At 45.3% G+C, this 21,686-nt stretch overlaps 2 protein-coding genes across 3 annotated transcripts in view; both read right to left on the bottom strand.

The window, feature by feature from the left end:
* Positions 1–789: 789 nt before the first annotated feature.
* Positions 790–21,686, bottom strand: part of LOC114850794 (zinc finger protein OZF-like) — a 46,885-nt gene continuing 25,988 nt past the window's right edge. Inside the window, exons 2-8 of the mRNA XM_055511486.1 lie at positions 8,267–8,307; positions 5,298–5,371; positions 4,837–4,872; positions 1,675–1,935; positions 1,355–1,597; positions 1,127–1,282; positions 790–1,037 (exon numbers count right to left, since the gene is read on the bottom strand). Coding sequence (XP_055367461.1) covers positions 925–1,037; positions 1,127–1,282; positions 1,355–1,597; positions 1,675–1,935; positions 4,837–4,872; positions 5,298–5,371; positions 8,267–8,307 — 924 coding nt within the window. The 3' untranslated portion in view covers positions 790–924. The remainder of the gene's footprint in view (positions 1,038–1,126; positions 1,283–1,354; positions 1,598–1,674; positions 1,936–4,836; positions 4,873–5,297; positions 5,372–8,266; positions 8,308–21,686) is intronic.
* The window catches only part of LOC129604569 (uncharacterized), a 239,458-nt gene continuing 226,121 nt past the window's right edge, over positions 8,350–21,686 (bottom strand). For both annotated transcript variants that reach the window (XM_055511488.1, XM_055511489.1), the window contains exon 3: positions 8,350–13,432. In XM_055511488.1, coding sequence (XP_055367463.1) covers positions 10,350–11,561 — 1,212 coding nt within the window. In that variant the 5' untranslated portion in view covers positions 11,562–13,432 and the 3' untranslated portion in view covers positions 8,350–10,349. The remainder of the gene's footprint in view (positions 13,433–21,686) is intronic.

Raw genomic sequence — 21,686 nt, 5'->3', positions numbered from 1 at the left:
TTCTGACATAAAATGATCAAATTAACATCCCGTCACAATACACCAGCTTGATTGAAGTTACATATGTAGTATGACAATATCATCCTTGGCATGGTAATGTATAGGTCAAAAATAAATTTTTACCTTCCACACAAGGAAGTGCAGGAGAGACCCAGCTGAACGATAACTCTGTGTATCATCAGCATCAGTGCTGAACAGCTGTTTGACTATAGTCGAACATTGTAGTGTGCTGTTTTAACATGGAGCCTGATTCAGGTTTCTATCCTAGCTCCAACTACGTTGTTCGGTCTCCAGGCAGCTGTAAATGGCAGCAACGTTTCTATAAGACCTGTCTTCGATAAAATCCTTTGTTAAATAGCCCTTAATATTTTAATTAGCGCAGCATACCACGCTTTTATCTCACAGATAAAAACAGGAAATGAAAGTTAGACTGACTTAGCTTTAGCTTGTGACCAATCAGAAACAAGACCTGGTCTCTACCCTTTTTGTAATGTTTAAATGTTGTGTTTTCTGTTAATGTCGTCATATTTCTTGTTAATGTTTTTCTGTTACCTGTTAATGTCGTTGTGTTTTTTGTTTATGTTGTTGTGTTTTCTGTTAATGTCATTGTGTTTCGTCTTTTTTTTGTGACTTGCACTTCAGGGCCACTGTAGTAAGGTTTTAAACCAGTGCCTTGAGATAACTCTTTTGTGAACTGGCGCTATATAAAAAATTAAATTGATATTGAATTAAAAAAAAACACACTAAAAGGTTTGGACACATGCAACAGCAAAGGACAAAACTATAAACCAAGAGAACCTGTGTTTTATTACATTAAATCAACTGATTTATACCTGAATTGAAGACCTGAAGTACACTATAGTTTTGCTTTATTCGCATTTTAGGTTCATTCAAAATGAGAAACGTCAAACACATTGGACCAGTTCAAAAGCAACGCTCTGTCATGAAGGCAGTGATGACATCATCATAGTCATCATTCAGTTGCTGCTCAGCATGGCTGGGTGAGGTCATCACCATGGAGACAGGCAGGAGAAGCCCTAAAGTCAAAACAGATTGCAAACATAATTGTAAAAGGGAACAAACATTGATTGATTGACTGAGGTCAGTAAATTATTCAGAGTTTTACTTGAAGGTCTGTGTCCATATAAAGATGCCATAAGGAGAGTAGAGATGAAGTAGGGACAGAAAACCAGCAGGTGGAGTAGCACATGAAAGATCAGCTGGAGAGGGAGGGTGTCAGGAAGTAGAGAGGCTGAGTTTGCAGACTTGGTTGTAGTTTCAACTGTGGAGAGAATCCAGCTGTTGAATCAAAACATGGCTGAGTCAGTGTTTGAATGAGACTAAAGCTGCTGACCTGAGACCTGAATCCAGCTGGATGGAGACTCTTCAGAAGCATTGATGCTGCATTTATAGGCTCCTTCATCAGACTTGTTGACATGGTGGATGGTCATGTGACCTGTAGGCTCAGTTCTGATGAGGGAGCCATCTTTATAGAAATCAGCTGTGAGGATGGAGGACTTTTTTGTTCGACAGTAGATAGTCATGTTCTGTCCCTCCATCACAGGGAGGACTGGACTCAGCAGGATCACTGATCCACCTAACGCAGAGACAAACTACAGCTTTTCATCATGTCCACACAGACTTATCAGCACTAACTCAACAGTCTGATCTTACCAGAGACAGTGATGTTGATGCTGCTGCTTCTGAACCCCAAGCTGGACTCACACCAGTAAACTCCACTGTCCAGTGGGAGAATGTAGCTGATGGTACAGGTGGAACCATTTAATGTTCCCCATCCATCTCCACACAGAGAAACTCGTCTGGTTGTGTTCCTCCTCAGCCTCCATTCAGCAATGCTGTCATCGTCCTCACAGCTCAGACACACAGAGTCTCCAACAAACCACTGAGATCTGCTGGGAGTCACAGTCAGACGAGCTGGAGGGAAAACATCAGTAAACATTTACCTCTTGCAATAGAATGAAATCAAATGAAATCCAAGTCCATCTATCTAAGCAGCTGAGGAGGGGCAGGTAACCTGATGTAGTCTCCCATGGTACACTGCACAGCGAGCCCAGTGCTGAAGGCTGCATCTACATATTTCCTGGAGCAGTAGGCACTAGCCTGAAAATGTGTTCACTGACGCTGGTGTGCTGTCAGAGGGAGACTCAGGTAACAGAGAAGAGATGGTTTGGAAGCGAAATGACAAACTCACAAAGACATTGGTTCAACAAAAATCTAATTTCTCATTCAGATCAGAGACCGACTGCACTATGGACTACCTGCTGACTCAGCAGTGTGTCCCAGTCCAGATCTTAGAAACACAGGAAGATCCTAAAATAATGCATTTTGGCTGGTTGCATCAATATGCACAATCTGATGCAGAAAATAAGCATGTACCTAGTTTGTTTAAGCCCAGTGGAAGCTGATAAGATGAAGGCTCAGATGAGAGGAAGCAACTCCTAAATTGTGGAACTGTTCAAATTCCCCTGTGGGTTCTGAACTGAAGGGGATTGACGAGGTACAAGAGACAGGGGAGGAGATGCAGTGGAGTGAATAGTAATACACGCCCTCTAGGAGCGGGGGAACTATAGCTCTCACGGAGCCCAGACAGGACGCATGTAACCAAGCAGAGAATTCTACGGCGCTATGGCCAAACGTGCAACTCACATACAGCTTTGACCACCCTGCGCTACTAAAAACACGTAGTTATCAAACATAAAACACGAGACAAAAGACAGGATTCCAAGGTAATAAACCAAGGTAATAAACCCAGGTAATAAACCCAAAACACTCTGTATCATACAGGCCTAAACTAAAAACGTGCCGTTGCAATGAGCAACTAAATCCTAAACATTAAAGACGTGAAAACACAAGACAACCACAATCCTTCACAGGTGACAAGACCTCAAATGAAACCAAGACTCCACGACACAGAAAAACTCCTCTCTTTGACTTTACGTAACAGCCGTGCTTGTAGCTTATGGCTTAACACACCAACACTACTGAACAGAAAAGCTGGACTTAAATACAACTAAACACAGGTGTATGGCACTGAAACTAATTACACACAGCCCAGAGACAGGAAATTAATTTTAACAGAAACCAGGCGGAGGAAAACAAAGAGTTGCCTCCATCTGCTGAGGAGACTGAGGTCCTTTGGTGTGTGCAGGCAGCTGTTAAGGACTTTTTATGACACTGTGGTGGCCTCAGTAGTCCTGTATGGAATTGTGTGCTGGGCGGGGGGCAGTACAGGCAGAGACAGGAAGAGACTCAACAAGCTGGTTAAGAAAGCCGCCTCTGGCCTGGGTTACACACTGGAGTCCATGGAGAAGGTGGCAGACAGAAGGATTGTTATGGTAAAAATTGTTTCTTCCTTATTCTATGCAATTATTATATGATTTGTGACTTATGTTCTGCAATTAATATCTTAATATCTTCAGTGGTTGTCTCTGCCTGATAGACTCTGGACTGTAGCTCCCAAACCCAAGGTGGGGGAGGTGTGTCTCTGTCTGTTATGACTTAGCGCTCCTTCCTCTCTAATAGTTAGACTTCAGTGATGCAGGTGTGAGAACGTAAACATCTCCACACACACGGTGACAGGGATGAGATGGTGCATGCAGTCTGATTGGGCTACACAGACGTTCCATCGTAGTCGGACAGAGGGGTTAAAAGGCAGAAGCAACTTGAGGATTGTGGACTCTTTGCATCACACCTTTGTAGTGTATGCACTGATGTCCCCAGCTAACTAACTAACATCAATCATGGAGAACCCCTACCACCCCCTGCACCACACTGTAGAGGCTTTGACCAGCTGACCAACAACACAGCACTGCAGTGACACACACTATGTACCCACACGGTGTATTTCATTCACTGTTTCTTTTGTTTCTGTCGTTGTTATACTCGGTGGTATTCACTCTTATGTTATGTTATGTTATGTTATGTTATGTTATGTTATGTTATGTTATGTTATGTTATGTTATGTTATGTTATGTTATGTTATCTTATCTTATCTTATCTTATCTTATCTTATCTTATCTTATCTTATCTTATCTTATCTTATCTTATCAGTCTGATCTGAAGTGCTACCTCTTGCTGGGTTTGCTGCAGTAACAAAACAAAGCCTTTTCTGTTCTTGTTTCACATCTAATGTTTTGTTCCTCATCCACTGGCAACTAACCAAACCTGTGAATCACTAAACGGAGGAAGGCTAGGCAACAGAGAAGTTCCAGGTCTGAAGTAGACTCTTCCAAAACACACCTAACTCTAAACTTCATCCCCAACAACACGGCTCTGATGGCTCAGGAACTCGATCAGTCAGCATGCAGCACTGCACACATCTGATGTTCATTCAGCCCAGTAGGGTCCTCAACATTATCTCTAAATATTTGTTCTGTGAACAAGTCATTGGTGTTTTGTCATTTTTTTCTGAGCCCATTTGTCTAAGATGCTACGCAAGTTAATGGGAAAAGATACTAAGGGATAGATCCCTGCTTGGGGTTTATTCATTAGCCATTAGCCAAAGCCCTGAGCTTCATCACACCTTTCTTCAGCTGACATCACTAAACAAGGAATCAGATTTACCAATACTACACTGTTTGTTGTGTGCAGTAACAGTTCCCAAACCCTTCAACAGTCACAGGAATAATGGAGCAGGTTAGAGGCATCAGGCACGCCAGCAGCAGATGTCCCCTTTGAGTCTAGGTCAACTAGTGAGGGTCAGGACTTTCTCGGACTCAGATGTAATATTTTGTGAGAAATCTGAAGTAAGAATGTAAAAAAAATATGTTTTAAAACCAAGCCATCTACCGTTACTGGTGATCAGAGTTTACCTACCCAATGCTGGTCTGCTGCAGAGCAATGACATCACAACTAGAGAGAAACGAAACTTTGCATCAGAGAAGTGAGAAATCTTTGTCTACGACATGGCAAACAGAGGAACGGTTATGTCAAATTGGGATTAATTCGCTCTGATGTGGTGACTGATAGATTTACTAAAGCTGTAAAGTTAGTCCTGAAGCATTAGTACTTGTTGTTCCTGTGTTTTTGATTGTTATGTGAACTAGACACTGTTAAGGAACAGAGCCAGATGAATCCAAACTTTCTGTTATTAAATATTTCATTTCATTTAATTCATTAACAAAGCTTGACTCTCTTGTGCTTTGTTAAGTGTCAGCCTTTAACTGACTGTGTTTGACCTTTTATTATGTTGTTAATCTCTCAGTTGTCAGAGTTCAAGTCTCCAAGCTTCTCTCCACCACATCAGCAGTTAAACATAAAAAACAGATCATACTCACAGAGCAGCTGCTGGACTGACACTCGCTCCATTTCCCCACTCAGTGTTATGAGTCGACTTCCTTCCATGGTGCAGCTTTCTAGGGAAACCCAGCTGTCAGTGCTTCTTTTTTAGACCTGTCTGGCAGTGTAATAAGCAACATGCACTGGGCTGAATGTCATATTGTGAAGGAAAGTTTTGCTTTTTCAAGACGTATATAAATATGAAAGAGGAGTATATAAATAATATACTATACGTTTATACTCCTATATAAATAAATAATATATACTTTTATTAATTAATAGTTTAGTTTTTTTTATAGGTCCTTTGTGAATAAATAACAGCCTCGGAGTTGTTGGTCAGGTTGAGTAAATGTGTGTGTGTGTGTGTGGGGGGGGGGGGCTTGGGCACACAACAACTCAAATCTTTGGCTGTTGAGATAGTATAATCGGCAGCTAATAACAAAACAACTAGAGGAGGCATTTCCAAGCAGGAAGCGTAGATAAATGTATCTGAAGAGAATTGGGAGATGTTTAAACAGAGCTGAATATTTGCAGAAGTAGCTGAAACATTTAAATTTCACTTTGAGAAAGGTTGAAAAATATTTGTTGAAACTGAAGAAATGCTGAAACGCAAGGAAGTGTCTAAAGGTTTGCTGAATTTGATGAAATATAGCCTAATGTATCAAAACAGCTAAACAGAGTTCAAGAGTTGAAAGAATAGTTGAAAGTTGTTTAAAACAGCTGAGAGTAGCTGCAGAGGAAGTAGATTAAAAATTATCAAAACTAATAATGATAAGAATATTTTTATTCAACAAAAAGCTGATACATACAACAGATTATAAAGTGCAACTCTGATTTAAAAGTGAAATTTGCATAAATGGTGTAGAATTCATTGTGTAGTGTTGAATTCATTCCTAAAGCTAAAACGTTTTTTTTTTAAATAGCTGAAATTGGTTGATACATGTATAGCTGAATATACCTATATAACTTATGTTAGGCAATTAATATCTTGTCTTACTTCTGTTTTATGCATTTGACATTTAACCTATTGTTCAATGGTTTGTCTCTGCCTGATAGACGCTAGACTCACATTTTGGTTTCTGTTCCGGTTTTATTCTGAAAAGAGTTCAATTTTCTGGTCACGTCACGTCCCGGTCCTCATTACGCACACCTGTTTCATATCTGTCTTTACTCACCTGTATTTAAACACCAGTAGTCACCACATCCAGTTGCCAGATTGTCGCGTGTAAGTCACCACATTCCAGCATTCTTGATTGTGGATTAAAGACTGTGAATTCTACAACCTTCTTTGTGTGTCTGCACTGTGCATGTGCGTCCGATCGTTACAAAAGCCTGAGAGAACAATCTGGCCAGAAATGAACCCAGCCAGTGTTGAGACCCTGCGCTCCTCGCCCAGAGACAGTGGCTCAGCGAGCAGGAGGAGAAAACAAGCGATTCGCTCCAGAAGCAGGACTGGTTGAGGCAGCAAACCGGCTGACTCAGAGGACCACAGGACCATGGGACAGTGCTTTCCCCACGGAGAGATCCCGAGTAGCCTACGCCACCTCGCACCTGACGGCAGAGGCAGAAGCGTGGGCGACGGCAGAGTGGCAGAACGTGTGGCCACGTTTACTGCGTTTTCTGAAGCTCTAAAGCAGATCTTTCAAGAGATCATAACAGGACGTGAGGCAGCACAAAGGTTAGTAAACATCCGTGAGGGCAGAAGAACCACTGCCAAGTACGCCATAGAATTCCGGACCTTGGCGGCCGAGGCCGGTTGGGAAGCCACAGCATTAGGTGACGTTTTCATTCGTGGACTTTCACGCTGCGTAAAAGACTGTTTGGCAGCGCGGGATCTACCTAGCGGATTAGATGCACTAATCGCCTTGGACATTCGGATTGACCGCAGGCTAGCGAACAGCGAGCGGGAGCACCGCTGGGAGGAGACAACAAGGGAGACTCGTCGACCCCGGATCGGGAGCCCCTTGAGGGTCCCACGTGAGGCTGGTGGCCAGCTCACTCTGCGAGGCACAGGAGAATCACAGACGTCGGAGGAGCCCATGCAGATCGCCCACGCACGCCTCACAGAGTAGGAGAAGCACAGACGTCGCTCCCAATGCCTGTGCATGTACTGCGGACAGGCTGGACACTTTGCAGTGAGGTGTCCGCTAAAAGAGCAGGCTCATCTCTAGCGTGGAGGATAGCCGTGAGCCGAACTATTCTTGGCAGTGCCTCCGCTCGCTCACTACCTACTGAAAAACTCTGTTTTCCAGGACCCAGTTCGTCCAGCAGGCGGTGCTAATAGCCTCAGGTGCCGACACTAGTTTGATGGATGCGGGTCTAGTTGAGCGGATGGGCATTGAAACTGCACCATTAGCATCTCCAGTGGAGATGGCGGCGCTGGAGGGCCACGGACTGTGGATAGTTACACACCACACGGACCCTGTACTCATGACATTCGCAGATGGACATTCCGAGAAGATCACGTTTATGGTTGTAGAATCCTGCTATCACCCTGTCGTCTTAGGACCCACCTGGCTGAGACGACATAATCCAACGTTAAACTAGAGAAGCGGAGAGGTGCGCAAATGGAATCTGGATTGCAAAAACACCTGCTTCTAGTCCACGGCTGAACCAGAAGGACCGGTGACGGCGACCCCCACAGAAGGAGAGCTGGAGGAGGCAGCTCTGATGGGAGTCCCGAAGTGCTACCACGACTTCTGTATGGTTTTCAGTAAAGCCAAGGCAACATTATTCTCCCCGCACAGGAAACACGACGGGTTCATTACGCACACCTGTTTCATATCAGTCATTACTCACCTGTATTTAATGCAGTAATCACCACATCCAGTAGCCAGATTGTCATGTGTAAGTCACTACATTCCAGTATTCTTGAGATTGTCTACCTTGTTCATGATCGTGTTTCTGTACCTGACTCCTGCCTGTTCCCTGCCTGTACCTGCACCATGGAAAAACGTTGGTAACGTACCTGATCGTCTGACTCTGAGAAAGCCTGCTCCTTATCGGTACCTGTGGTGGAAATTTTTCATAAAGAAGCAGATGAGAGAGGTGTACTTTTGTGCGATTTATTGAAATAATAAAGAAAATAAAAATAATGGGGAAAGCAAATCAAAAAGCATAGATGTTGATCGTGCACATCAACAAACCAAAAACCAGCTGGGGAGATCAGTGCACACGCCACAAAGGTGTGATGCAAAGAGCCCACGATCCTCAAGTTGGTTCTGCCTTTTAACCTTTCTCCCTGGACCTGGTGGAATCTTCTTATCACACTGTGGGTGAAGATGTTTACATTACACAGGGAATACACAAGGTTTACAGCCTTGGGTCTGGTGAGGCATCAGACAGAAAGGAGCCAGAGCCCAGGGGTAAAAGGCAGACACAGGCCATGAACAATCGGTCACCTTGAGAGGGAGATAGATTGTCTGTCTGAGAATGTTCAGTTCTGCGTCTAATCAACAAGTACAGAATGCATGGTCGCTATACAGAGTCAGAAATGAACACAAAAAGCATTAAAGTACAATTTTTCCATTACAGTTCCCCCCTTTTGATTACACAAAATCAAACATTAAAAGAATAAAAATTGTCAATCGTGGCATTCATTCTATAGTAATAAAGGATTCTTTAAAAATGATTTGTTAAATGTATTGCTTATGAAAATGTAAATGGCGTAGGGATAAAAGATTGTGAGCTGTTTTTGTGGGTAGTTATACTAGAATAACCCTTGTGTATGAGCTTTGAAAAGACAGGGACATAAGCCTATAATCAATCAGATCATGTTCAGTCATCCTGGGTAAAGGTACAGCATTTTTTACCAAACCTGACACAAACACTTCAATAACATCTCTAAGGCCATTCTATTCTGCCATGTTGTCTTCGCTATGTGGGGCAATTGTTCCGTCATGGTCATCAGGTCTCTAACGGCACAAACTAAGCATGATCGATTTGTGGGTGACTCTGGTGTGCGGTGGATAAGAGTGTCTTCGGTTGATGCGAATGTCAGAGTGACTACGCATATCACTGTCAACGTCGATATGACAATCATTTTTATCTTGTTTCGTCTGGTGGATGTCATTTTGCATCAGTCGAAGATAAAAATTTGTGTGTAAGTGTGAATCAAAGGGAAACATAAAATGTTTTGTTTAAAAATAGTGGATAAAATCACAGAGAGGTATACATGTAAATCAACCACTCAATTTAGAGCAAATATTAAAGTAACATACAATGAAGATCAAAAACAACAGGGTCACAATCAATGTCTTCTTCTTCCTGTTGAACAGTGGCGTTAGATTGTTTACAACCTGTTTGTTGACACCTTGATAGTTCTTTGGGGTTCTTCAGGTTGTGATCAGCTGATCACAGAGACACTTGGGATTCGTTATCACCGCCAGGTTTCCTCCCAATGTCGTCTGAGTCACTGTCACTCCCCGTGATGTGAAGAGTCTACACGTCGTCCAGCGTCGGCAACTCAAGGCTGCTCGTGTGTGTTTTCTCAGGAACGTGTGTGTAGATGTATTGGTCTGGTAGTGTGATTCACCGGCGCAGTTTCAGGCGCCGCTTGGCTCACACCTTTAGCTGAACGGTCAACGCAGCCTCGCCTTAGTGCGTGTGTGAGCACAGTGAGGGTCGTCCTTCTCAGTTCTTTTCGTTATTGGTGATTTTCTCATGTGGTGTAGATGGAGGGTCGTCTGTTGGATCCAGGACTTTCCTGCAGTGGCTGGAGTGGATCCAAGTCACTCTTTCTGCGATCTTTATAGCCGTGTGGGTCGTCAGAAGGACCTGGAAGGGACCTTGCCACCGCTTTGAGTTCCAGTGCTTCCTGCGAAGCTCTTTAATGATCACCCAGTGCCCTGGTTGGATGGTGTGTAATGGTCCTGTCGACTGTTTGGGCAGAGCCGCTTTCACCTGTTTGGAGATTTGAGACAGAACAGTGGATAAGTTCTTACAGTACTGTAGCATTGCGTCAGCAAGGCTTTGGTAACTGCATGGCTGTTAGCATGTTTAGCTGGAAAGGCCTCCACCCATTTTGAACACATATCAACAATCACTAAACATTACTTTTTACCTTCTGCTGGCGTTAGTTCGAAGAAGTCCAACATTAAATGGTCAAACGCCTGTTCCGGTGGTGGGTGAGCTGCCAGTGGTTTGGCAACCGACTTACCTGGGTTGTGTTGGGCGCATGTCATACATGCTTCACAGTATTTTTGTGCATAGATTGAAAATCCCTTAGTGTACCAATGTTTTGTAAGCGCATCTAACATTCCCCCCTTTGATACATCGTCTAATCCATGTGTCAACTTCGCAATATGAGGGAAAAAGTGTTTAGGTAGGCAAGGTTTGCCGTCGGGCCCATACCAAACGCCATGGCTACTGGTGGCGCCATTCGTCAGCCAGAGCTTGCGTTCCTGTGGGGTAGAGAATGTTTGAAGATCAGGGAGAGCAGAGGGAGGAGAGGGAGGTTGGGTAGAGGTGGAGGATAAGAGGCAGGGAACAAAGGGAAGGGGAAGTCGGGCAGCTGCCTTTGCAGCAGCATCAGCGCGTGCGTTTCCAGCAGAGATGGGATCAGCGCCCCCAGTGTGTGCGGGGCACTTACATACAGCAATTGCAGCTGGTAACAGAATTGCGTCGAGCAGATCAGCAACCTTATCATGATGCAAGATAGGTTTGCCATCAGATTTCAAAAACTTTCTGTGTTTCCACAGAGCACCAAAGTCATGTGTAACGCCAAAAGCGTATCTGGAGTCTGTGTAGATAGTAACAGACTTCCCTTCAGCCAATTTAAAAGCTTCGGTCAGTGCGATCAACTCTGCAGCCTGAGCAAAGCCTGGAAAAGCGCCAGACTGTAAAACAGTATGAGAGGTGCAAACTGCATGTCCAACCTGACAGTGGCCCGAAGCAGGGTCTCTAGAGGCGGAGCCATCAACAAAGAGAACGAGGTCACAGTTAGGAATAGGCACCTCCGATAGATCTGGGCGCGGAGTGCAGACCTGGTTCAAGACCGAAACACAGTTGTGAGGCTCGCCATCGTCAGGGCCTGGAAACAAAGTGGCTGGGTTAAGCACATTGCACCTTTTGAAAGTAATGTTTGGCATTTCCAGTAAGATGGTGTTGTATCTAAGCCATCGGGCTGTAGAAAGATGTGATGTTTTCTGTTCTAAAAGGATCAAAGACACGGCATGAGGAACCAGCAGGGTGACATCAGAATAGCCAACAATGTCACGTGATGCCAGCACGGCTTTCTCTGCCGCAGCCACTGCTCGAGGCATTGTGGGAGCCCCGCAGTGACTGGGTCAAGTTTAGCAGAGAAATAGGCTACAGGGCGTGGACGCCCTCCGTGATCCTGTAGAAGGACAGAGGTCATACAACCTGATTTCTCATCCACTGTTTGGGTGAAAGGTCGCGTAGGGTCAGGCAGACCCAAAGTAGGAGCCGACTGAAGAGGAAGTTTGAGGTCAGTGAACGCCTGTTCAGCTTCAGATGTCCACGTGAAGCGGGTGGTGGATGCAGAAGACGTCTGCATCAGAGCTCTAAGCGGAGCCTCCAAGACGGCGCAGTTAGTAATGAAATTCCTGCAATAAGAGCACATGTCTAAAAAGGACATAAGCTGTTTGTATGTGCACGGTTTAGGCAGGTTCTGAATAGCTTCAGCTCTTTTATGTGAAATGGATTTCCCTTCAGCGGTGATGATGTGACCTAGGAAGGTAACTTCTGTCTGAACAAACTGTAATTTACCCCTGGCACAGTCTGGTAAAGGTGTACGACTTTCCGTTAAATTCAAAAGCAAACCAGAATTGACTGTCTTTGTGGACGGGCACGCTGAAGAAAGCATTGGCCAAATCAATTACTGAAAAAAATTTAGCCTTGGGCGGAACCTGAGAAAGAATGGTGTAGGGGTTCGGTACCGTAGGCGCGCGTGGTTGGACCGCTGCATTTACTGCTTGCAGATCCAGGACAAACCTCCATTCTGTTGGCTGTCCTTTGTCTCTGATTTTCTTAACCGGGAAGAGTGGAGTCCTCACTGGAGAGTTGTCACATGGGACAGTGTTAAACACCGGTGTTATCCCTTCAATTGCTTCTCTCTTTAAAGGGTATTGCCGTTTGCATGGTCTGTAGTCAGATTTTGGCGTGATGACCACTGGGTCACACCCTTTGATCAAACCTACATCATATTTGTGTGTGGCCCACAGGGAAGCCGGAACTTCCTGTAAGGCTGGATACTGCGTCAGAGCGTCCTCCGACAAAAACACGTGGTGTGGAGTGTGTGTGGAATGTTGAGGTACCAAGTGCACTGTACGCTGCGCATGAAAGATAGACTGAAAAAGTTTTTTGTAAGCATGCAAGGTAGGTGAATACATCACATTCGGGTCGGAAGTCGTTTGCCAGTCTCCTTCCCTTTGACATCTGTCCACGAAAGGACCCAAGTCCTGCCATCTGTCTCCGTCGTGTTTTGACAGAAGGACATGTGGATCTGTAGAATAAGCATCAACAAATCTCTCTTGTTCGTTAGTGAGAGAAATCGCAAGCGCAGACCTATGTTCATCCCAGAATAGAGAGGTTGAGGTCAGTTGGTCCGATGTGTGCGTAACCATGATTTTTCAAACTTCTCATCAGGACCAGTGGACACATGTGCTGTACAAGACAGGTCAGATGCGTCTCTAAAGGTTGTGTTTTGTGGGGAAACAAGCTGTCGAGCAGCCTGTATGAGGGCCTCAGTTACAGCCTCTCCCTTCAGCAGCCACTGATAAGAATAGAGCAGCGGCTCTGAGCTGAAATTAACACAAACAAAAGAAAAATTATTTACATTGTCCGTGGGTGTGACCTGCACTCCCTCCGGAGTGGAAATCAGTGAAATACCTAAACTACACATGAGATCTCTTCCTAGTAGATTAACTGGGCATAAGTTTTAAAGCAAAAATTAATGTTTGAGTGTCTTGCTGTCGTGACCTGATGTCGTGCAAGACAGAGGAACAGTAAGTTTTTCTTTAATAGTCTGGTACGTACAGTAATTATTATTTGTTCTCTCTAATAGTCGTGTTCCCTTTTAAATAGTCATTGATAGTCTGTTTCAGTCGGTTTCAGTCTTCCTATAGTCTGGTTTTGTTTTTGTTTTGTTTTCCTATAGTCTGGCCAGACAAACCTATAGTATTTTTAGAAACATGAAGGATTTTATTACTGAATTTGTTGCAAATTGAAATAGTTTAAACCCATCAGACTGCAAAGTCATGCAGCAGTTGTCATTTAGCTGTTTGTCATAATTTTAAAATCACTCTTCTAATGTGTTGCTCTGTCCTTGTTTTCCTTTGCTGATTGTCATAAGCAGGTGTCTGTATCAGACACACACGCCTGTAGTAGCTGGTTCATCTGATGAGCCCAGAACGTGATGGCTGCAGACGTTGTGGGAGTCGGTGAGGCGTCCATGCTGTGGTCTGTGTCCTCCAGCTGCTGTGGTGTCAGAGCTTCCACCCGGTTCTGGTTGTTGGTTGGCGCTTCTTCTCCTTCGGTTCTTCTGCTGATGGTGGGAAAGGAGTCCAGATCCGGATTTACCCTCATCGTGCTCAGTTCTGCAAAAGGATACAAAGCAGAAACAGTGTGTGTGTGTGTGTGTGTGTGTGTGTGTGTGTGTGTGTGTGTGTGTGTGTGTGTGTGTGTGTGTGTGTGTGTGTGTATAGTGGCAGTGTGCAAGCTTCCACAGAGTTGTTATCTTTTCTGCCAGCTACGTCACCACTCTCGTCCTTTCTCCCTCCTAACTCTTTTTGGCATTTCAGTCTTTCCCTGCGTTCTGATTCTTTAACCCAAATTTCAAGGCATCTGTTGTTTAATTCAATTTCCTCTAAAGTTTTAACTTTGATCGTTCTACTTTTATGGAGCTGTTTCTCCTTCTCTTCTAATTTTTCTTTTAAAGCGCGTATGTCCTTCACACTGAGAGAACCACCATCTTGAAACCCATAATGTTTTGTCCAGTCGTGAAGACATGACACGCACTCATCACCATATTTACGTCTCATTAATTTTGTAATGCTGCAGTCTGGTGGTGGAGACTTAGATCGCCCCGAACCCATCTTTCAGAGTCCCGGCGGTTTTCTCCCTTAGATTTTTATGTGTTCCGGCCGGAACTTTTTTCGAAATTTCTCTTCCATGGACGTCTCCGTAGAAAGGGAACCGCTCAGATTAGCGACAGGTTTCTCGGAAGTGCTCCCTCACAGTCAGGCATCTCTAAGACCCGGGTCCCTCGTATCTCAAAAAAACTTCCCCCTGCAAACGCGCTCCGTCTTACAGAAGCCGTCTTTTATTTCTTGTCCACTCCCTTTGGACTGCGCTCAGATCTGCACACTGGTCTGTATCCTCAGTACAGACGAAACAAGCTCGGTTCCACGAGCCAACCCTTAGCAACCACCGTCTCGCCCACCAGGGCAGACTTTGACCTAATTCATTTTTACCCGAATATTAAATTTTTAATTAAAAAAAAATTTTGTTTGGTCCTAATTATTATATTTTAGATGTTTTCAGACGCATAGTCGTTTTAGAAATATTATCATCTCTTGTCCTAGTTATATTTTCTTTTGTCGTTGTTTTAGTCTAGTTGGGGATGTTTTAGAATTAATTGGTATTTGCATTACTTTCCCTAAACCAAATGATCAGAGCCAAGTAACCCCGAATACCAGTAACCAATTTCAAACCCGTTTTTTTATTTTTTGTCTTCAATAAGTCACAACAAAACGGAATCTCTCTCACCTGGCCGGGTAGAGGTTGGATTTTGTGTTCGTTGGATCGACGTCCTGCAGCAGGATCCTGTTCGTAGACGCCAATTTCTGTGGTGGAAATTTTCCATAAAGAAGCAGATGAGAGAGTTGTCCTTTTGTGCGATTTATTGAAATAATAAATAAAATAAAAATAATGGGGAAAGCGAATCCTAAAGCCAGCTGGGGAGATCAGTGCACACACCACGAAGGTGTGACGCAAAGAGCCCACGATCCTCAAGTTGCTTCTGCCTTTTAACCTTTCTCCCTGGACCTGGTGGAATCTCCTTATCACACTGTTGGTGAAGATGTTTACATTACACAGGGAATACACAAGGTTACAGCCTTGGGTCTGGTGAGGCATCAGACAGAAAGGAGCCAGAGCCCAGGGGTAAAAGGCAGACTTAGGCCATAAACAATTGGTCACCTTAAGAGGGAGATAGATTGTCTGTCTGAGAATGTTCAGTTCTGAAGCATTAAAGTACAATTTTTCCATTGCAGTACCTTTGCTGTGTCGAACTGTTATCGAACTCTTTCCTGTCCCCGGAGCCGATTCAGCCTGTTCCTCCTGTACTTGTCGTTTGAGATTTCCTGTGTATGATCTGGACCGTCTGTGATAACAATTGTGGATTAAAGACTGTGAATTCTACAACCTTCTTTGTGTGTCTGCACTGTGCATGTGGGTCCGATCGCTACACAAGCCTGACAGACTCTAGCTCCCAAACCCAAGGCCGGGGAGTTGTGTCTCTCTGTCTGTTGAGACTTAGCGCTCCTTCCTCTCTGATAGTCAGACGCCAGTGATGCAGGTATGAGATTGTAAACATCTCCACACACACGGCGACAGGGATGAGATGGTGCATGCAGTCTGATTGGGCTACACAGACATTCCACCGTAGTCGGCCAGAGAGGTTAAAAGGCAGAAGCAACTTGGGGATTGTGGGCTCTTTGCATCACACCTTTGTGGTGTATGCACTGATCTCCCCAGCTGTTTTTTGGGTTGTTGATGTGCACGATCAACATCCATGTTTTTCATGGATTTATTTTTATAATAAATCACACAAAAGATAACTCTCATCTGCCTCTTTATGGGAAATTTTCACCACCATTACAACTACTATAGATTAGAAGAAATACACAATGGGAATATTTATTGACCTAAAAATCACAAATTATTAATAGACAATGGATGGATCAGAAGTAATTTAGCAAATAAGCAATTTGTGTAGTTGGGTGAATATCAATCGAGTTAGACATTGCATGTGAAGTGCCACAGGGTTCAGTTTAGGTTCAAGACCTAAATTGTTTATACTATACATTAAAGACATATGCAATGTTTCTGAATTAGTGAAACTTAGTTTTATTCGCTGATGACATTACTGTATTGGTATCAGGTAAAAATTCACAGCAACACTTTGGACCGGTTTCACAGGAACTTGAGAAGATAAAGAAATGGTGTGATAGTTACTGTATATACTATCCCTGAATTTTGAAAAAAAAATAAATTCATGTTTTTTGGGAATCGTAGACGAATTCCCAGGCGCCTAAAACACCACAAAAACACAAACAGGGTGGGCGAAGGGACAACCAGGCCGGCCAGAAAACAAAAACAAAATAACACAAAACAATAGTCCAAACATGAGTCCATGACCAGAGGGAGTGGCACAAAGTCCAAGGAGCTGGAGTCACAGATGAGAGACGAGCCTGGGATGAAAACAGACAAGATGCCGGAGCCAGAACCAGAACCAGAGATGAACCCAGAGCAGACTGGTCTTTGCTGGATTGTCCAGAGCCGGGACAGACCTGGTCCACCAACGCTGAACCACCAGTAACTGAGGCAGACGTGGTCAACACCGGACCACCAGGAACTGAGGCCGGTGTGGTCGGTGCCGGACCACCAGGAATTGAGAGAGATGTGGTCGGTGCTGGACCGCCAGGAGCCCCAAAAACAGAGTACACAGGAACCGAGGCTGAAGCGGTTATCTCCAGATCCCCAGAGACAGAAGTCGGCGCAGGATCCCTTGGACCATCAGGGGTGAGAGCAAACATGCTCCTCCGGGAACCATCATCACCACCTCATCAGGGCTGACAAGGGCAAAAGCGGCCTCCTCTGGGCCGACAGGAACTGGAATGGCTTCTTCTTCAAGGCCAACATGGGCACGAATCTAGACCTGGCTTGGCTGGGCGGCAGCTGAGCTCGACGGAACCGACGCTGAAACGAGACGTGGCTGAGCTGGAGCAAGAGGTGGCTGAGCTGGAGCGAGACGTGGTTGAGCTGGAGCAAGACGTGGCTGAGCTGGTGCTTGGAATGAACTGAATGCTGCAACAGGGCTAGGGCTGGAAACAGATGTGGTTACAGGACTGGTGCTAGAGCCAAGTACAGAGTTCGGACAAGATGGCGGCACAGGAGCTTGAGCTGGACAAAATGGCTGCACGGAAGCTTGAGCTGGACAAAATGGCTGCACGGAAGCTTGAGCTGGACACAGTGGCTGCATGGGAGCTTGAGCTGGGCAAGATGGTGTAGCACCAGGGGTCAGGCGTGCCCAAGGAACCCGTGCAGTAGTAAGGGTTGGGCGTGGCCAGGGAAATGGTGCAGCAGCAGAGGTCAGGCGTGGCCAGGGAACCAGTGGTGGGTGCAGGCTGAGATGCAATGGTTTCTGTGGAGGGAGCATGCTGAGACAAACTGAGAGGCAGGAACATGAACTGGAACATGACTTGAGGCAGGAGAACTTGAGGTGGGTCAACTGTAATCCTCTGATGATTAGAAGGCATAAGCTCGTGTTTCTTTGTGAACGATTAGGAGCGTCTTCTCCTTTACCGACTGTAAAGTAAACTGTGGGTGAAGCGAAGCAGAGTCAGAGTGGTACAGGTCTCAGCTGACGGTAGAAAGTGAATGCTGCAAACTAAATAAACGATCACGATTTTGCAGACCAAGCTTTCTGCCCGTGTCTTTGGTATCGGTGACATCTTGAAAGATTCTGCAGCAACACTGGGTGTCTGTCTCCTTGTAGACGGTGTTGATCAGCGGGAAGCACCAAGATTCTGCACTGAAATCCAAGTCTGTCTAACAACTGCATTACATATTACATAGTTCTTCAAGATGGCGCCACGGACGGCTGCCTCTGTGTTTGGTGCGCTCTACTTTATGTTTTAATTCGGTCTCTTGCCGCAGTTTTGGAAGCTCTTTCTCCAGAGATGAGCTCATGAACATCAGAGCTACAACCCCCCTGGACTTATTCTCAACATTTCTCGCTTCAACCGTGGATTTACTGGTGATTCTGACCCAGCAGGCACGTAAGAAAGTGAAGTGCCACAGGAGAGGCGCGTTCACGTGAGCTAGTGCGTCTCTGCCAGCGCACTCCGCTGCCCGGGATATTCCTCTCCCATGTGCGCTCACTTTGCAATAAAATGGACTAACTGATTGTGCTGCTCAAAAGAAAGAGACTTTCACCATCAACTGCAAGCCCTTCTACTCCCCTTGTAAGTTCTCCTCATTCTTCCTCGTTGGCGTTTACAGTACTTCCCACCACAGGGCGACATGTGCGCTGCCCAGCGAGCGCTGGCTAAGGACACTCTGAGCGTAAAACGGACAAACCCCGATGCCTTGGTCATTGTCCTGGGAGGCTTTAATAAAGCCAACCTCTCATCTGAACTCCCCAAATACAAACAGTTCATCAAATGTCCGACCAGAGAGGGAAAGGTACTGGACCACTGCTACACCACCATCAGCAGTGCTTATCGTGCCGTCCCCCCGCAATGTATGTCCATCAAATGTGGCATATACCAAGGAGATGCACTGTCCCCACTGCTGTTCTGCATAGGTCTTGTCAGGTTTTCGTTCTTGGTTTTATTTTGAAAGGACTCTTCTGTTTTTGATCCCAGTTTCCGGTTTTATTTTGTAAGCACTTCCGTTTCTCATCACACCACAGCCGTTCCCGCTTCACTCCCGGTCCTCATTACACTCACCTGTTTTGTATCAGTGATCTTCTCCGTGTATTTAACCACCACCTGTCACATCGGTTCTCTGCCAGATCGTTGTTTACTGATTCCTGACTCTCACGTTCCCGCGGCTCCTTACCGATCCTGTAAGTCTTCGTTCCGTTATTGACCACTGCCTGTTTTATGACCTGTCTAAGCCTGCCGATTTGGGTTCTGAGATCTGAGCCTTTTCCCGTATTGACCCCTGCCTGTTACCGGACCCGAGAAGCTAGTCGCCTTGTGTGCTGAAAGACTGTTAACCTGTGTATGACCTGGACTGCCTTGTGACTTCGTTTCTGGAATAAACCCACCTTTTTCATCATCTGCATCGTGTCCTGGCGCTGTGCATTTGGGTCCTTTATTTGCCGTTCGTGACAGGTCTGAACCCCCTCAGCCAAATAATAAACAAGACTGGCTATGGATACCGACTCCAAAACGGGGCCACCATAAGTCACCTCCTCTACATGGATGACATTAAGCTGTACGCCAAGAGTGAGCGAGACATCGATTCGCTGATCCACACCACCAGGATCTACAGCTCGGACATCGGGATGTCATTCGGGCTCGAGAAATGTGGGAGGATGGTGACAAAGAGACGCAAGGTAATCCACACAGAAGGGGTCTCACTCCCAGAAGGAACAATAGCAGACATTGAGGACAGTTACAAGTACCTTGGAATACCACAGGCGAATGGCAACCTTGAACAGGCAACAAAGAAAGCAGCAACAGTTGAATACCTCCAACGAGTAAGGCAAGTCCTAAGAAGCCAGCTCAATGGAAAGAACAAATCTCGGGCAGTAAACAGCCACGCCCTGCCAGTGATCAGTTACCCTGCGGAAATAATAAGGTGGCCAAAGGAAGAGATACAGACCACAGATGTTAAGACACGAAAGCTCCTCACCATCCATGGAGGGTTCTGTACGCTAGCCGCAAGGAAGGAGGCCGAGGACTAGTGAGCGTGAGAGCCCTTATCCAAGATAAAACATCCAAGATCCATAAGTACATCAGGTATAAGGCCCCGACAGATGAGGTGCTGAGTGAATGTCTCAGGCAGTGGAGAACAGAGGATGAGATGCTGGAAGAGGGACCATCAGGGGAGGACAAGCCCTTACTTGAGATTTACCACTGATCAGTGGCTGATCTCAACAAATCCTACCAATGGCTTGAAGGGGCCGGGCTGAAGGACAGCACAGAGGTTCTCATCCTGGCTGCACAGGAGCAGGCCCTGAGCACCAGAGCCATAGAGGCCCAGATCTACCACACCAGACAAGGCCCAAGGTGTAGACTGTGCAAAGAGGCCCCTGAGATGGTCCAGCAAATAACTGCAGGGTGTAAGATGCTGGCAGGGAGAGCATACATGGAATGCTATAACCAAGTAGCTGGCATAGTATACAGGAACATCTGCGCAGAGTATGGACTGGAGAGAGGTCAAAGTGGGAAACACCTCCCAAGGTGGTGGAGAACGAGCGAGCCAAGATCCTGTGGGACTTCCAGATACAGACTTGTTGGAGAAAATATATTTTCATCTATTATTCATCTCATTTATTATATTCATCTAATCATTTATATGTATCATTTACCTTTTTACATTTTCCATTTATGGTTTGCATTTGCTGTGCCTTATAACCCCATTGACAGGTGCACAGACTTCTAACCACAGGTTTTTAAGTATTGTCATGTACGAAGAACAATTTTGTCACATTTGCCATTACCTCTGTGCTCCTACGCAGGCGTAGGGGTTCAAAACCACAAGAGGGGTTGGAGGAGTACTGCTATGCCTAATGTGTGTGTTTCCGCATGTTCAGCAATGATGTGATGATGTGATGATGAAGGCGTGTACAAGCTTTAATAAAATGTTGTGCTTTGAGGAAGTTCGTTGGAGTTGGTTGGTCTCTGAGTGAAGCGCTTACAACGCTAAGATCTCAGGCAAGCTCCCCTTGGGCAAGTAAAATCTCTGGTTGGCTCTCAGTGTGCTATATTGTTCTCGTCTCTATGTGTATCAGTGCTGTTGTGATATTTTCAGACCCAACATAATTTGGTCCTTTGAGCCGGATCTCAACAGTCCATGTTGTGGGAGGAGGGTGATGGAACACCGAAGCCAGCCGGCAGCCGGATGTCTACTTGTCCGACACAAAATCCTGGGGCGTGAATTCGTCGCTGGGTCGGTGACATAGATCCTGATTTTTCCTCCAACGGCGTTAATGACGAGTTTCAAGAGACGAGCAATACAGCAACAATAAGTGAGTGTCCATAATGCCATGATTGGGGTTGACTGGGCCCGGAATTCCAGGATAAATAAGTAGGGGTTGACTATTATCGTAATTCCAGAGTCGTGTTGGATCGACTATTCCAGAGTCGTATTGGATCGACTGGGTTGACTGGAGCCGTAATTCCAGCGTACTTGTTAAAACGTTAACAAAACGTGTGAATGATTGTATGAATGGGTCTATGTAGAGTGGAAACCTAACGGTGCTAATGCAAACTCTACGCTTGACCATTGTCCCTAAGCGCATTTAACTCCTTAGTGGGAGTCGAAGGGATTGTCCTGTTTGTCTTGTTTGTTCAACGTGGGTTTGGATCAAAGTTTGAGGTTGGTTTGTTAGGACAGCTACACCCGCAGAAAACTAGTTTCTGTAGAAGCCTGGTGTAGTCGATGATCCCTGCAGACATTGTGACCGA

This window comes from Betta splendens, chromosome 9, assembly GCF_900634795.4.
Source record: "Betta splendens chromosome 9, fBetSpl5.4, whole genome shotgun sequence".
Lineage (NCBI taxonomy): Eukaryota > Metazoa > Chordata > Actinopteri > Anabantiformes > Osphronemidae > Betta > Betta splendens.
Note: the sequence above shows the minus strand (reverse complement) of the source record. Positions and strands in the feature narration are given on the sequence as shown.